Source organism: Amblyomma maculatum, chromosome 5 (assembly GCF_055883805.1).
Source record: "Amblyomma maculatum isolate TAMU_Amacu chromosome 5, ASM5588380v1, whole genome shotgun sequence".
Taxonomy (NCBI): Eukaryota; Metazoa; Arthropoda; class Arachnida; order Ixodida; family Ixodidae; genus Amblyomma; species Amblyomma maculatum.
Genome location: NC_139348.1, coordinates 100,401,716 through 100,419,761, shown reverse-complemented (window position 1 = coordinate 100,419,761; position 18,046 = coordinate 100,401,716). Strand labels below are relative to the sequence as shown.

Sequence of the window (18,046 nt, the reverse complement as noted above, 5' to 3'; positions counted from 1 at the left end):
AAAGGATCTTACAGCTCCTTCGCGTACAGCAAATTGATACGCCGAGTGCTGCATAACTTTTATACTAGAAATGTATGTACGGTGTTTTAAAATAGGTAAGAAGGGTGATATGGCACAAGAATTCGACAAGAGGAGATTCGGGAACTTGAAGCGCTGTTTTCCATTACTGAAACCACTCTACGTTAACAGTTTGTGTGCCGGACTAGGAGCAGTGCTTCTTTGCATGGATTTCCACTTGCCAATTTCACTAAATGGACCAGCGAAGGTCATTCCAGAGTAGGCTATTTCGTAATCAAGTCGGCAGGAAGAAGAAAAAATCCTGAATGCCAAGAAGCAAAGGTGTGACGACAATGTGACGTCACTATTCGCACTTCAGTGCCATTCTATTTTCTAAGCATGATTGAATCAGAGGTGCTGCTACATAGAACACTTAAAAGTCTTCGAGGTCGTGCTGGCAGGTCTAGCCTGATCGCTCAGCATGAAATAGTGCTTTCACTATGGCAGTACCGCTATATTTAGCCCTTTTGCCTCCATGACAAATTGCAAGCGTACTTCGTGCCGTATTATTGCCTGGTCTGAGTTTCCTGTTCTAATAAATTTTTGTTTCTGGGCAGCTGATTGACCAAATGATGCTATCCTCACTATACAGTACATGAGCCAACTGAAGCGCAACAAAAAGTCTGCTTCGGTTAGCATCAGCTGTTAGCCAAGAAATTCGCCCGAACACGCAACAAAACCTGACTTTTTATGAAATGTTCCGACTCCTGCACGTGAATTGCAGACCTAGTCGTGAAAGTACGCACAATGAGCAGAAGATATATTTCAGCGCTCGCAACATCTTTCTCCAAATTTAGAAAGGTTAGGCAAGCTTTGAGAGTGCAGGAGTTTTCATTTTAGGCGGTGGAATCAAGTCAAACAAAACAGGCTTACGTGATAGCCGCATAGCCATCTCCAATCGCTAGTTCTTGCCTTGGTTTAATGACCTCTGACTCGGTCACCGAGACCAGACAAAACCGTGCGAGTGCGATAGGAAATGGCAGTGCGGCTCCGAAATAGGCAGGTCTTTACATTGGTTATGTCGGGCCGAGCCTCGTGAGTTACAGTGTTTATATGCTACGTCATAAGCTACGTCAAGTGCATAAAAAACTGTCCTAAAGCCGTCGTCTATAGGATAGTGCGTAATATTCGAAAAATGTCCGTGGCTGTACCCTAGTTTACTTTGGGGACCAAAATATGTCGGCCACTGTGACGTGTATAATCAGTTCAGTTCAGTTCAGGCCTTCAGTCGTGTCCGACTCTTCGTGACCCTATGGACCATGTCACGCCAAGCTTTCCGGTCTCTCACTATCTTCTTAACATCACATAGCTTCATCTGCAATGCCTCGAGAATGCCATCTAACCATCGCGTTCGCTGCCTACCCCTTCTCCGGCGACCCTCAACCTTTCCCAACATCAAATCTTTCTCCAGCGACTTCTCTCTTCTCATCAGATGACCAAAGTAGCTGAGCTTTAACTTTAGAATTTGACCCTCCAATGAGCAGTCAGGGTTTATGGTCGACAATATCGACTGATTTGATCTTCTGGCAGTCCAAGGAACTCTTAAGAGTCTTCGCCAGCACCACAATTCAAACGCGTCAATTCTTCGGCGGTCAGCCTTTTTCACAGTCCAACTCTCGCATCCATACATCACAACTGGAAAGACCATAGCACGGGTTATACGGATCTTGGTTGGCAGACTAATGTCTCTGCTCTTTACTAGGCGGTCAAGGCTAACCATTGCTCTCTTTCCCAGAAGCAGGCGTCTCCTAATTTCATGGCTGCAGTCTCCTTCCGAGGTAATCTTGGCGCCCAAGAACAGAAAATCTGTCACAGCTTCCACTTCTTGTCTATTGATGCTCCAGGGCTTGATAGGGCAAGACGCCATGATCTTCGTCTTTTTAATGTTCAGTTTAAGCCCAAACTTCTCACTCTCTTCTTGTACGCGCATCAGAAGTCTCTTGAGTTCCACTTCACTTTCTGCCATTAAAGTGGTATCATCCGCATATCTAAGGTTGTTGATACGTTTTCCAGCAATCTTCACTCCAGCTGAAGACTCGTCCAGACCGGCCTTTCTCATGATGCACTCTGCATATAGGTTAAATAGGCAGGGCGACAGTATGCAGCCTTGCCTCACCCCTTTCTCAATCGGAAACCAATCAGTAAGACCATGCCCAGTTCTGACTGTGGCCTCTTGCCCTTCATAAAGGTTCCTGATGAGACAGATGAGGTGAATTGGAACTCCCATCTCTTGGAGAGCTTGCCACAATCTGCTGTGATCTACGCAGTCAAACGCTTTCGCATAATCAATAAAGCAGAAGTAAATGGGTTTCTGGAACTCTCTTGCTTTTTCCATGATCCAGCGAAGGTTGGCAATTTGGTCTCTAGTTCCTCTGCCCTTGCGAAACCCAGCTTGCACGTCCGGAAGCTCCCGATCCACATACTGCTGCAGCCTACCTTGCAGGATTTTTAACATCACCTTGCTAGCATGCGAAATAAGCGCGATCGTGCGGTAGTTGGAACAATCTTTGGCACTGCCTTTCTTTGGAATGGGGATGTAAACTGACCTCCTCCAATCCTGTGGCCACTGCAGGGTTGTCCAAATCTTTTGACATAATGTATGCAGTGTGTTAACAGCGTCGTGGTTGAGGTTTTGAAGCAACTCAGCTGGAATACCATCAGTTCCGCTAGCTTTGTTCTTAGCAAGGCTGGCTAAGGCCCATTCAACTTCACTCTTCAGGATGCCCGGCTCGAGATCAGTAATCACAGCTGGCTTATGTTGGGTTTGCACATCCGCGTCCTTCTTGTACAGTTCTTCTGTGTATTCCTGCCACCTCTTCTTTATCTCTGAGGCTTCAGTGAGGTCCTTGCCTCGTTTGTCCTTTATCACGCCCAGCTTAGCACAGAAGCTTCCTTTGATATCTTTGATTGTCTTATACAGAGCTCTTGTGTTCCTTAATTGGCTGTTGTCCTCAACTGCTTGACACTGTATGTTCAGGAAGGCATTCTTATCTCTCCTTGCTATTTTCTGAAATTCCGCGTTGAGAACCTTGTATCTTTCTCTTTCCCCCATACCTTTTGCCATCCTCCTTTCCTCAGCTATTTGCAAAGCCTCTTCAGATAACCAGTTTGCTTTTTTGCATTTCTTTTGCTTTGGAACTACCTTAGTAGCAACTTCTTGTATTATATCACGAACATCGGTCCACATCTCTTCGGGCTCTTTGTCTTCTAGATCTAATTCTTGAAATCGATTCCTCACTTCCACAGCATATTCTAATGGAATCTGATCCAGATCATACCTGAAAGGCCTTCTAGTTTTCTGCGTTTTCCTCAATCGAAGCTTAATTTTGGCAACAAGAAGCTGATGATCGGTGCCACAATCGGCCCCAGGCCTTGTTTTTACTGCTTGTATAGCGCTTCTCCATCTCTGCCGGCAAATAATATAATCGATCTGATTCCTGTACAGACCGTCCGGTGAAATCCATGTGTACAGGCGCCTCTTGTGCTGTTGAAAATGAGTATTCGCTATGGTCAGGTTGTTTTCTTGACAGAACTCTACTAGCCTCTGCCCAGCTTCATTTGGCTCACCAGGACCGAACTTGCCTGTAATTCCGGATATTTCTTCACTCCCGACCTTAGCATTCCAGTCTCCTATGAGAAAAACGACGTCTGATGATGGGGTGCGGTCTAAAAGGCATTGTAGGTCCGCATAAAATCTCTCAACGTCAGCTTCTTCAGCAGCAGTGGTCGGTGCATAGACTTGGATAACTGTTATGTTGAAAGGGTGACCTTGGATCCGAAGTGAAATCATTCGGTCGTTTTTGGGGTTGTACCCTAGCACTGCTTTGCCCATTCTTCTGTTTACTATGAGAGCGACCCCATTCCTTCTCTTGGATTCGTGCCCACAATAAAAGACATAATGGTCGCCGGAGTTAAATTCTCCCATTCCGGTCCACTTGAGTTCGCTGATACCCAAGATATCAATGTTCAATCTGTCCATTTCTCGCTTGACGATATCCAGTTTACCTTGCGTCATAGATCTTACATTCCATGTTGCTATATGTTATATCTCCTTGCAACATCGGACTTTCCGGTCGCTTCCCGACACATCCACAACTGAGCGTCCTTTTGGCTTTAGCCCAGCCGCTTCATTCGTCCTGGAGCTACTAGGAATCGCCCTTTGTTCATCCCCAGTAACATGTGGGACGCCTTCCAACCTGGGGGGCTCATCTTCCGGCGCCATATCGATAATGGTATTGTGACTGGCCATAGGGTTTTCTTGGCAGGAAATACTGGAGTGGGTTGCCATTACCTTCTCCAGTGAATCACATTTTGTCAGAACTCTCTGCCGTGACCTGTCTATCTTGGGTGGCCCTACACAGCAGAGCTCACGACTTCATCGAGTTTCGCAAGCCCCTCCGCCACGACAAGGCAGTGATCCATATCATCGCACTCAATATACGCCTTTCCTAGCGCTTATCCGAAACACGGTGTACCGAGGTTAAGCTTGGGCATTTTGTACGGAGAGCATATTTCAATGTCTACACCTATAGAGCACAAATCAAACTATCCATCGCCTTCATGTGTGGTTATTATCTCTCGTGAGTTCAAAGGTGCCTTCAACATCGCTGGAAACCATTTGTGAATAGGTTCTGCAAAATGCTTTGGAATATATAAATTGGCGGGAAACTGACATCGCGCACACAAAGCCCTGCTTTTTGTCATCTTGCACAATAGAATGTCTTAGAACCACGCTAAAAGGAACACTGGAACGTCTTACCTATCAGACTGATTTGTCGGATATACCTAGTTGCAGCCAAGATCCAACTGAAGAAATATAAGACATAACATTGCATTTTTCATGGTGCATTCATCATTCAACTGTCCCGCAGTTTCCAACTGTTAAGTGCCTAAGGTTTCACAATATGGGGAAATCACTAGACAGAGGAAACTGGGCGGGAGGTATGCTGGCGTCCTTTTTTTTTCGATGTTCATTGCCTCGGGGCATGAAAGAAATTTGATGAAGTATAAAGGGTAGGTTGGTTGATGTAATGTAGTCCAGGAGTGAACGATGGTGCGCTCTCTGTGTCGAAGCCGCACATGATGACGGTTTGTAGAGGGAGCGGCCAGCGCGTCGACGAAAGCTTGATGACTCTACCACAACGGCGCAGCAACGCAAGGTTAACGTATTATACTGCTGGATATGTAGCTACAAAAAAAGGCGATGATTAGAAAGTGTGACGAATGTTTTGAGCGGCTGTGAACACCTGCTCATGACGCGGAGGATGTTCTGTCCTCCTTTACTGCCTTTTCTGATAAAGGAGGCCTTCTGTAATTTTCAGCCCAGCCATTTACGATTGTAGATATTTTAGAACGCGTGCTTATAATGTGATTCAGTGTGAACAAACTTCAGGAAGGCTATATGCAGAATTTCTTGACATCATGTAGAATGTGAGGGTTGTCGGTCTTGTGGGGTTTAACTTCCAATAGGAACCTACGAGAGACGTCGTAGTAGACGTGCTTCGAAACTTTCGACTAGCTGAGGTTTTTTATAGTTCACTGACACCGCACAACACATGGTAGCCTTGCATTTCGCCTCCATTGACAAATAGCCGCAGTGGTCGGAATTCGATCCTGCATCCTTGGGAACTGCAACCTACCGCCCTAACCACTGAACCATCAAGGCGCGTCTCATAAAGAATATGCCTTGTGGCGGGTGTCAGGTACAAAAGGACGAACTAAACAACAACAAAATTGAGTAGTTCCGTTTTACTCTTGATTTTTTGACCCATTCCCTCAACAAATATCGACTCATGTTATGTAGACCCAGTGGCATCCCAATTGTTTTATGCAAAACAAAACTTTAAATACGTGCTAATTATGTTTCACGATGGATAAGAAGCGTTGTGTCGACTGTGTTTTGTGAGTTTGTTAGATGCTTTGGTGCAAATAATTTGTGCAGTAAGCATGACTAGGTCAGCAGATATTTGTTTGCCGCTGATGAAAGAAAAACATCCAGATACGTCAAACAGATAAATATTCAAACAAAATTTGCAACAATTAACAGATCGCACGTCACAAATTAGGTTTATCCTAAGGATCCTTCCATATTTCCCTTCCTGTGCGTTGCGCGCTCATATAAGTGCGCCACCTTTGGTAGCTCGCGGGGCCATTTCGGACATGCAACAAACTTTGTGGTTTCTGGGATTTCAGTTCATGCTTACTAAAATGAGGAGAGTGGCTACTGAACGAGTATTTTATCTGCAATGTAGAGGAGACATAGAATAGATAGAAGCACGCAAGGTCTAACAGCAATTTGAAACACTGAATTTCATGCAGGAAAAACAGTACATTGCGAAAGTATCTGCTAAAACTGGCACGACACAGGTGGCTGGTAAACATGGTAAGCAAAGGTGTTATATGCACGTGAAAGTCGCAGTAAGAACAGGCAGCAAGGAGCGGCACTCAAGGGCATGCCGTTACAGCCAAACCTCTAGGCGCTGTAATGTCATCGAAATCGGCGATTGACTAAGCGGCTTGCAGACGGCATTGCAGCAAGTTGTGTAAGAGGGTCCCCGTGCCCCCTAGAATTCTCGCTGGAGCATAGCGGAGGGACTTAGAGCTAGCGGCGCGGTATGCACACATCCCTATTCTATCCATTGTATTTCAACTTTGCAAGTAATGATATCTCACCACAGACGACAAAGAGTCCCCTTGTAGAAGGTTGGCTTGGCTAGCGAACTGAAGCTCCCCCTCAACCCTTGCTAATTTTCTTTTGTAATTAATGTTAGTCTCAGATTCATGTTACTATCCTTATTGCTGCTGCATGAGGCAAACTACGCCGTTACTAATGCAACTCCGCTGACTATTTACAACGCTGGAATGCAGATTGAGGCGTTGACAGAGGTGGTCCAAGCTGTGAATGGCTCCCTGGAGGTGTACCTGGATGGCGGCGTGCGCACTGGTACTGACATTGTCAAGGCACTCGCTCTGGGTGCCAAGGCCGTGTTTGTCGGGAGACCTGCACTCTGGGGACTCGCCTACAATGTAGGTACCGCCTTTGCCACAAATTGGCGATGATTACGTTACTTCCTTATGCGAAATTTGAGCGCTGCTTACCAGGTTTTTCAGGTTTTCCGTAGATTGAGGCAAATAATTCGAGTTAGACATGTATGTACGATTACAGACTTTTTGTTTTACACATCTTCCATCTTCAAGAAACACTCCACTGGGAGTTCTTGATCTAAACGAATACGTGGCCTGCGCTACAACAGGAAAGACGACGGTGGCACTGGGAAACGAAACTGTGCACGCAGCGGCATACGAATGACTTCCACGGCTTGCTTCGCTCATGGCTTAATAACAACTGGCAGATAATAAACGATTTATATAGGTAGGCCGATTGAAGTGGCGAACAGCGGCCGCTATGCGTTTTCGGCTAGGGCGGTGCGGGCTACCGAGAGTTGCACGGAACACAAAAAACATTCCGTTAAACACATGAAAGTTCACCGGCGCTTGAAGCAGAATACACAAATAAGCCTGGAGCATGTGATGCCAGCAGGCGCTTTCCTGCTCCACTCGGTCTGCCCTCCGCGGTGGCGCGCGCATGCGCAGAACAGAACCGGTTTACGAGGGACAACGCCGATGGCGACGCCGCAACACGCACATACCGACGCCAAAGAGCTGGCATATAAAATTATTTGCTCCACATGGTTTCCTGACAGTCAGGCAGAGGAGCATATAAGAAATTCTTCAAAATGTATGCTGCTAAGAGTCAAAAAAAGACTCAGTCTTTCGACATCCTTTCTTGTTCATCTTCGAAATGTATGCCTCTAAGAGTCAAAAAAAGACTCAGTCTTTTAACATCCTTTCTTGTTCAAAAATGATTGCGGCTGAAAAACACCCCGCGTGAATCGACTAACTTAGTTTGACCTGCACGTTTGTGTATTCGCACTTGTTAACTCAAGCATCAAGACTCGGCAAGCAAGCAGGTTGACGTAAGCGTTTGACCAAGGTTTTGTGCTGCCATGGTGGCCGTACCTTCGGCGCGGACGAATAATTTACGGTAAAACGTACGTTCTTTTTTAAACAGGACATTTCAGCTCATCTAGCGAGGAGAAATTTAAAAAAAAAACATGCGATGGCACAGACAGTAAAAATGCCGCTATGACCTTCGGATAGGGATTAGCGTCCGAAATAGCGCACCTTTCTAATATGCTGAGAGGGGCGTGGATCGAAATCTTTATTGTTGTGCAGTAAAATGAAGGGCAGCAAACATGTTGTGGAATCTAGCTACAACGCCCTTTTGAAAATAGACATCTCGCATTGAAAACAGTGAAAGATTAATTAATGTTTAATTTTTAACGCCAGAATCTGTGTGGGGGGCAGGGACCTCTGTCAGGCTTTCACATAGCCTTTAGGCCTTTAGTCCCTGCCTCCTCTCGCTTGTGCGAGGAATCAATAAACAAATACCAATTTGTTGTACTGTACGCACACGCAACTAGTGCATTTTGTTTCCAGTTTGTTATAAATGCATATTTGAATGTAAACGTATATATATATATATATATATATATATATATATAATTATATATATATATATATATATATATATATATATATATATATATATATATATATATATATATATATCAAGGAAAGAAGCGAACAGTCGGCGAGGCCAAGGAAAGCGTTGGGGATGGTTACTTTATGTCTTTTTTTTTTTTTTAAATATTTACTTGGATAATCACAGAAATTAGTAATGTAATCTGTTTAGGGGAAAGATAATTAGACACAAAGTAGAAGAAAAACAACGTGCCGATGGTGGGATCCGAACCCACGACCTCCGAATAACGCATCCGGTGCTCTACCAACTGAGCTACATCGGCCGCTGTCCCCCTGCTACTTTCTTGGGTATTTATGTTGTCTGTATACAAACCTTGAGAGTGTTCACCAGCGCCACCCTCAGCCATAGCGGCGGACGTGGGACGTCCTTTGTTACCGCCAGCGTCACGTAGAACGTGATCAAGAGCGAGGGCGAAAGCTGTGCTAGAGCCCTCTTACGCTACCTATGGCTTCAAGACTGCCAGAACCGAGACCCCCGTAAGCTACAAGCAGATCAATCAAGGGGAAATGAGGGTGCTCGTTATAATACATCAAGGAAAGAAGCGAACAGTCGGCGAGGCCAAGGAAAGCGTTATGGATGGTTACTTTATGTCTTTTTTTTTTTTAATGTTTACTTGGATAATCACAGAAATTAGTAATGTAATCTGTTTAGGGGAAAGATAATTAGACACAAAGTAGAAGAAAAACAACGTGCCGATGGTGGGATCCGAACCCACGACCTCCGAATAACGCGTCCGGTGCTCTACCAACTGAGCTACATCGGCCGCTGTCCCCCTGCTACTTTCTTGGGTATTTATGTTGTCTGTATACAAACCTTGAGAGTGTTCACCAGCGCCACCCTCAGCCATAGCGGCGGACGTGGGACGTCCTTTGTTACCGCCAGCGTCACGTAGAACGTGATCAAGAGCGAGGGCGAAAGCTGTGCTAGAGCCCTCTTACGCTACCTATGGCTTCAAGACTGCCAGAACCGAGACCCCCGTAAGCTACAAGCAGATCAATCAAGGGGAAATGAGGGTGCTCGTTATAATACATCAAGGAAAGAAGCGAACAGTCGGCGAGGCCAAGGAAAGCGTTGGGGATGGTTACTTTATGTCCTTTTTTTTTTTTTAAATGTTTACTTGGATAATCACAGAAATTAGTAATGTAATCTGTTTAGGGGAAAGATAATTAGACACAAAGTAGAAGAAAAACAACGTGCCGATGGTGGGATCCGAACCCACGACCTCGGAATAACGCGTCCGGTGCTCTACCAACTGAGCTACATCGGCCGCTGTCCCCCTGCTACTTTCTTGGGTATTTATGTTGTCTGTATACAAACCTTGAGAGTGTTCACCAGCGCCACCCTCAGCGCTATATATATATATATATATATATATATATATATATATATTTATGTGTGTGTGTGTGTGTGTGTGTGTGTGTGTGTGTGTGTGTGTGTGTGTGTGTGTGTGTGTGTGTGTGTGTGTGTGTGTGTGTGTGTGTGTGTGTGTGTGTGTGTGTGTGTGTGTGTGTGTGTGTGTGTGTGTGTGTGTGTGTGTGTGTGTGTGTGTGTGTGTGTGTGTGTGTGTGTGTGTGTGTGTGTGTGTGTGTGTGTGTGTGTGTGTGTGTGTGTGTGTGTGTGTGTGTGTGTGTGTGTGTGTCTAAGTAGTGTCTACTCTGTTATATATATATATATATAACAGAGTAGACACTTCTTAGAGACACATTTATTTGCTGTCGAGAATTCGGTCTGAGGCCGACCTTTATCAAGATAAAGTGTCTACTCCCTTCTGCTTGTAAATACGGAAGCCAACGGAAACTACTTCGTAATAGTATATATATATATATATATATATATATTGTCACGCCACTGACGACGAGGAAGAATTGTGCTGATCTGGGAGAAGAAGAGGAAAAAGCGTTGGTGCCTGGGGGCTAGTAGGCTTCACCTTGTCCCTGATCCCATTGCCATATCACTGTAAATAAACACCCCTTTGCTATTTCACCGTAACAACTTGGTGGAAGGTGCTCCGTTCAATCCCTAAGTACGGCGCAGCAAGAGCAACTGGAGTTTCGACGTAGTCGCCGCCTTGCTGGACTGCCACCGCTTCCAACCATCATGGACAACACCGAGTCTAACCGTGCCATCCGCGACGCTGCAAGCCAGGCTGGTGACAGGCCTGCCCCCTCCAGCTCTACTATTTCCTGCCAGCCTTACCGGGAACCACGACCGTTTGCTGGGGAAGAAGGTGAGGACGTTAAGAAGTGGCTGCTTCATTATGAACGAGTTAGTCGGTGCAACCGGTGGGACCCATCACCATGCTCACAAATGTCATTTTCTTTCTAACTCACACGGCTATGACATGGTTCGAGAATAAAGAAGACAATTTGACAAATTGGGAACGGTTTGCCACCGAGATAAAACAGCGTTTTGGTCGCTCTGTACCGAGCAAAAAGCGGGCTGAGCAGACCCTTGCTCAATGAGCTCAATTGCCGGATGAAACGTGTACCACTTATACAGAAGAGATCCTCAGATTATGCAAATGTGTGAATTCCGACATGCCCGAAGAAGACAGAGTCGGCCACATTTTGAAGGGCATCGCGGCTGACGTGTACAACTTTTTAATCGCCAAAGACACCCTTGAAACCGTCTCCGATGTTATTAAACACATACGCGCTTTTCAAGCTCTCAAAACGCATCGTATTGCGCCAAAATTTGGGCGGCTGGCCAACGTGCCTACCGTGGCCAGCCTTGATGACCATGCGCAACTAGATCTTCCGCCGACGATCCGACAAATCGTGCGGCTCAATCCACTTCCGCTGCACGAATCTGCTGAGGTCTCTGTCCAGAGGGTATCCAGACGGCCGCCTTCACCACCACAAGTATAACAGTGCAGCCTTTCGCTCAAGCTCCTGAAGTTGCAGCTTCTATTGACTACCCTCCTGTGCAGTTCGCCAACCGGAATGCGCCGATGCCTGACGCCCCAAGGTATGACGTCGCCCCAAGTGCACATAGATCTTCCATTCGATCTACCAGGATTCCTGAGCAGTATGAGCATTCAGCCAGACCTACGACGCGCCCAGCTGTTCCTTGCTCTTATCCACAACAGCATTTTCTACCTTCCCCGCCGATATGCTACCGCTGCGGCGTCGAAGGTCACATCGCCAGGTACTGCCGCAGTAGGTTCCCACCTCGCTATAACCGTCCGACGCCTCCAACAGCACCCGACAATCGACAATACGGTCAAGTTTTTCAACAATCCAATACTCAGCGTGGGTATTACCACAACATGCATAACCGGAATCTCCGCGACCACTCCCCTGCATCTGATAGAAGTGTTACTCCTACACCCGCCTTCCGTGCGCGTCGTTCTCCATCACCGCGGCGGCGCTCCATGTCGCCTCAGCAAGAAAACTAACCAACGCGACCAATGGGGGTGAGGCCGCTGGAAATGTGCTGTGTGCCAACATCCCTCCAACTACAAAGCTCAAAAATAAAATTCGTGTATTCATTGATGGTGTGTGTACATAACTTTGGTAGATACGGGTGCGATTGTGTCTGTGATGAGTAATCAGTTTAGGCGCTTGTTGGGACACAAAGTGATGTTTGAATATGACCGTGCTTCAACGTTTTGTGGTGTTAGTGGAGAGGCATTGCCGCCACTGGGTGTGTGTAGTGCGAAAGTGTCTGTGGGTGGTGCAATTTTTCAAGCCGAATTCGTAGACTTACCCCACTCTACGCAGGACATCATTTTAGGAATGGACTTCTTGAAGTTTTGAAGCGCTACCGTGGACTGCCGAAGTCAAGAGGTTCATTTTGACGGCTCGCATCTGCAGACTCTTTTTGAAAGTGGCCGTAATGAAGAAACAGTTTTTAGTATTACCGAAGACACAGTAGTTCCACCTTTGTCTGCCATGTTCGTCCCCGGGTCCGCTCCACTTCTTGACCAGGTTTCATTTCAGGCCGTGGTGCACCCAGTTCACTCAGCATGCCTGAAGAAAAATGGTATTATCCCTCACTGTATGATCTCCGTGCATCACGGTAGTGCCTCGTTATGGACAATCAATCCATCGTCCTAGCCCGCAGTTTTACCAACGGGTTTGAAGCTTGCCTCCTGTGGACCCGATGCGCCCCACGTCGTTGCTTTGGTGACAGATGCAACGAGTGCCACCGTACCTCTGCCTGCTGATGAAACTTCGATCTTCCGCATGATCAGCGCCGATCTCAGCTCACCTCAACGCCGTACTCTTTTGGATATTCTTCTACCTTTTTCGCCTATGTTTGACTTTTCTGAAACAGATGGACCAACCTCTCGCCCTGCACATCGGACCCATCATAGCATCGACACCGGTTCGGCTCGTCCAATTCGTCAAAAGCCATATCGCGTGTCCTCATCTGAGCGCAAAGTCATTCATGAGCAAGTGGAGGACGTGCTACGGAAGAAGGTGATACAGGAGTCATCTAGCCGCTGGGCTGCCCCTGTTATTCTTGTACGCATGAAAGACGGTTCGTGGCGATTCTACGTCGATTATCGGCGTCTAGTTCTGTTACTAAAAAGGACGTCTATCCTCTTCCTCGCATAGACGATGCCCTCGACTGCCTCTCTGGTGCGTCCTATTTTTCTTGTCTTGATCTCAGATCTGGCTACTGGCAAATTCCAATGGACCCTGGGGATAAGAAAAAAACAGCCTTCGTAACGCCAGATGGCCTTTATGAGTTGAATGTTATGCCATTCGGGCTGCGTAATGCGCCAGCCACATTTGAACGCTTTATGGACACTGTTTTGCGCGGCTTAAAATGGGACATTTGTCTTTGCTATCTGGACGATGTCGTCATATTTGGGAAATCTTTCCAAGAACACAATGACCGTCTAGTACGCATCTTGAAGTGTCTGCACAACGCCGCCCTAATTCTAAACTCCAAAAAGTGCCGCTTTGGAGAGCGCCAAGCGCTGATGCTAGGACACCTTGTCAATGGTGATGGTGTAATGCCGGATCCCCAGAAAACCGCCGCTGTTGAGTCTTTTAAACCCCCGCAGACAGTGAAGGAGTTGCGCAGTTTTCTAGGGTTGTGTTCATATTTTAGACGCTTTATACATCACTTTGCTGACGTTGCTTACCCATTGACGTGCCTTCTCCACAAAATCTCTACTTTTGACTGGACACCAGACTGCGACGCGTCATTTCGTCAACTGAAGTTTCTTTTAATATCGAAACCCATCCTACATCACTTCGATCCTGCTGCAGCGACAGAAGTTCACACGGACGCTAGTGGAATCGGTGTCGGGGCAGTCCTTGTCCAACGGTCCAACGGCACGATGAACGAGAGCATGTTATCGCGTACGCAAGTCGTACCCTGAGCAAGCCGGAGCGAAACTACACAGTCACCGAACAGGAATGTCTGGCTGTAGTTTTCGCTGTGCAGCGTTTCCGTTCATTTGTACGGGCGGTCGTTTACTATCGTAACTGACCATCATTCACTTTGTTGGCTGCGGAACCTTCGAGACCCATGTGGTCGTCTCGCACGCTGGGCCCTCCGGTTACAGGAATATGACTTTGCCGTGGTGTACAAAAGCGGGAGGCGTCATACAGACGCAGATTGTCTTTCTAGAATGCCAATGACCGCGACTGGACCTGACAGCGACGATTTCGACGATTATATATCGACCCTCGAGCCAGCGTTCCCCGACCCAAATATTTTCAAAACGGAACAGCAAAATGATAGCAGTCTGCAGTCTCTCTTTGCCGCCGCCCAAGCCAGTGTACCTGCAAGCCGTTTTTGTGTGCGTGATGGCCTCCTATGGAAAAAGAGCTATTCGCCTGTCGGCCAGCGATACCTACTCGTAGTTCCCAAGACGCTGTGCACGGACGTATTGCGTGTTATGCATGATGATCCAACTTCCGGGCATTTGGGATCGGTTCGAACACTCCACCGTGCTCAAGAAAGATTTTACTGGCCCAGAATGCGCTCGACGATTGAAAAATACGTTGTCAGTTGCAAGGAATGCCAACGCCACAAACGTCCAACTGCAACTCCATCTGGCTTGCTGCACCCTGTGAAGACCCCGACAGCTCCGTTTGATCAAGTAGGCATTGACCTCATAGGTCCGTTTCCGAAGTCCATGGATGGAAATCGCTGCATTGTAATCTGCGTGGACTATCTCACACGTTAGTGTGAAACCGCCGCTCTTACATCTGCTACGGCACATCAGGTGTCGCTTTTTTGCTGCACTCAGTCATCTTACGACACGGGCCGCCACGAATTGTCATCGCTGATCGGGGCCGACAATTCACTGCTGATGTTGTTGAAAACCTCATGCGTTTATGTGCCGTAACTTTCCGACACTCGACGCCATACCATCCCCAGACAAATGGCTCGACTGAGCGCGTCAACAGAACGCTTGTCAACATGCTAGCCATGTATGTGGACGCAGTGCATAAGAACTGGGACACCATACTACCCTTCATCACGTACGCATTTAATACCGCCACGCATGAGACGACTGGGTACACAGTCCATTTTTCCTGCTCTATGCCAGACCGCCACGCTGCTCCCTGGATACTATCCTGCCCTTCACAAGCCGTGAAGACCCCTGCCTGGCTGAGACCCTCTGTCTCGCCGAAGAAGCTCGGAGAATCGCCCGATTACGGTCTGGTGCTTCACAAGAACGTTCTAAAGTGCGATACGATGCCAGTCACCGGCGGGTCACGTACTCTGTAGGTGATTTATAGTCTGGCTGTGGCGTCCAATTCGGCGCCGTGGCCTACATCAAAAACTCTTGGCCCACTATGACGGCCCTTATGTGGTTGTCAAACGCATCAGTGATTTAACTTATGCAATAGCCCGCCTGACAGCATCGGGTCGTCTGTCTGCCAAAACCGAACTATGTCATGTTGGACGCTTGAAGCCGTGTCAGCCTCGCACAAATCACGAACACGCCCAGAGGGCTTAGGCTGAAGAGGGGGGAATGTCACGCCACTGGCGACGAGGAAGAATTGTGCTGATCTGGGAGAAGAAGAGGAAAAGCGTTGGTGCCTGGGGGCTATTAGGCTTCACCGTGTCCCTGATCCCATTGCCATATCACTGTAAATAAACACCCCTATGCTATTTCACCGTAACAATATATATATATATATATATATATATATATATATATATATATATATATATATATATATATATATATATTAATATAAAAGTATACGTTCCTGAAGTGAATCGCTGTCCTAGCTTTGTGGCAAAGCTACATAGTGCAGCTGTGTTCTAGGCGCTATGGCGATGCTACTTAAACGGATTGGCCCTTGAATTTATCTACTCTTTTACTGCCTCGGCTTGTTGCTCTGCGTGAATACGTAATAAAGGTTTTCGGTAGGGTTGTCCACGTTAATCAATCTAGGGACCTGACCAATATTTGAATCCCGTCGGTCAGGCAGACCACAGATGTATTTCATAACAAAGTCATATTTTACGTTTAAATTTTATTGCTGGGCTCGTAGTGCTTAAGCGCTTCCGCTAAGGTTCTTTTATTGATAACTGATGATTTACGTCATCATTGGGTGAATATAAAAACAGCACTTGTTTATCCCTTTAAACAATGAAAGGTAGGCCCTTACCGCCTGCGTTTATGTTTCCGTATGACATCTGTGCATTGTGTAATTTTCGTTTGCATAGCTACAGGATTCGGTTTCATTTCCACAGGTAGGAAGAGCGCCTATTTGAGGCCATATAACGAGGCTTCTTTATCTTAAAATATAGTCTCATAGGTACTGCGCCGCCATATTTTATATACAGGGTTACAGAGGTGTTACGAGAATGCTTGAAATCTTGAGGACTGAGCTGAATAGAACACTGGCACTGATGGGTAAGTGACCGCAACATGTTTTGTCCCCACTTTTCATCACTGAGCAGGAGACGTTTCAAAATACATTTATGAACGAATTACAACAAGAAACATTAGCTGGGGTTTAGCTTTAGTTAAACCCGGTAGGTTGCGTAAGCAATACTACATAGCTACGCTCAGGTTCAACATGTAGGGTAGCCAAGTGTGGTGCGATATGTTTAATCTGCGGCGCGGCGTGGCTACCGACCGGGGTTACCCGACGGCTTGAAGAGGGGGCCCATCTGCAGTCGCTCTTATTGCTACGGCAACGACGCGCCATCTTCGGCGCGGCGTGGCTACCTACCGGGTTTACGCGACGGCTTGAAGAGGGGGCCCATCTGCGGTCGCTCTAAAGGTCGAATGTGGCTACTGGTCGGGCTTACGCGATGGGCTGAAACCTGGTATAGTATTGTTTACGCAATAAAAAGTTTTAACATTTACGCTTTTAGGCGCTGGAATAATTTTCAGTTGCCTTTGTTTCGATATGATTTCAGTACAGTATATAATCTCGGCCAGACCAAATGGCAATAAACTTAAACGGCGTGAAAAAACCGACTGGGACGCGACTCAAGCGACTAGCGGGCGTCCAACAACTGCGCTTTAAAGCGTACAGGTACAGACAAAAGGAAAATGAGCACGGTATTTTCTTCTAACAATGCTTACGCATTGCACAGTTAAAGCTCACAGCCGTGGTATGTGCAGGCTGTCAGCTGACATCATTAGGAATTCAATTGAACAACGATTTCTTACGTCAAATTCATATGACGTTATTGTAATTTGAACGAAAAAGAGAGCTGCTTTCCCTTATGTTCGCGCTCTGAACTACCATTTGCAGTCATGGAAGCTTCTAAAAAGACGTCGACAACACGAAAAGCGCCTGAGACAGTAATTACCGCGTGAGGCAACTATATCGGTTATGGAATGACACACACATGGACGCACTCCGGGCACTCAGATGCTGCGGTTCGGCAAACGGGTTGCGATGAAGCCAAACTCCATTGACTCAGTACGGTCGATGCCATTGCATCTCATGAGTGAAAATTAACCAGGGCCCTACTGCATAGCTTCACTCGTAATGCTTGATTTCGGGGCGTTAAACATATCATAATGAACCACGCAACGTCACAATACAAGGCAAGATAACATGGCATGGTTTCATGCGCGACGTAGAATACGCAGCATACCGCAAATAAGGCACTAAACTATTTTATGTAAACAGAGCTTAGGTAACAACATAAATTATTTAAAAGAGCCACAATATCGTCGTTCAAAGAATCGTGAAAACCCTGCGACAAAGCGGAGTCGCTAGGCAGACTATCGAAACTAAAACCTTGCGCTCCCAACTTGCTGTTCTAGTCTCCATCCCGCGTCACTTATACCCCACTGTATTATAGACCTTTTTTTATATGCGCGATCCTGCTAAAGAACTAACCGGGATAACTGAGTTAAAGTAATGAATGACATGGTAATGTTTAAGTACGTCTTTAAAATGCCTGAATACCGATTGTTGTTTCCTGCATCATATA

The 18,046-nt window shown here is 46.5% G+C and overlaps 1 protein-coding gene across 13 annotated transcripts in view; it reads left to right on the top strand.

Annotated features, from left to right (window-relative positions):
• LOC146189023 (2-Hydroxyacid oxidase 1-like) overlaps window positions 1–18,046 on the top strand; it is a 143,312-nt gene that overhangs the window by 22,570 nt on the left and 102,696 nt on the right. For 12 of the 13 annotated variants that reach the window (XM_084603950.1, XM_084603956.1, XM_084603953.1 and 9 more), the window contains exons 7-8: window positions 6,925–7,083; window positions 16,433–16,502. In XM_084603950.1, the coding sequence (XP_084460076.1) occupies window positions 6,925–7,083; window positions 16,433–16,502 (229 nt within the window). The remainder of the gene's footprint in view (window positions 1–6,924; window positions 7,084–16,432; window positions 16,503–18,046) is intronic. The other variant, XM_084603958.1, reaches the window with a different exon arrangement.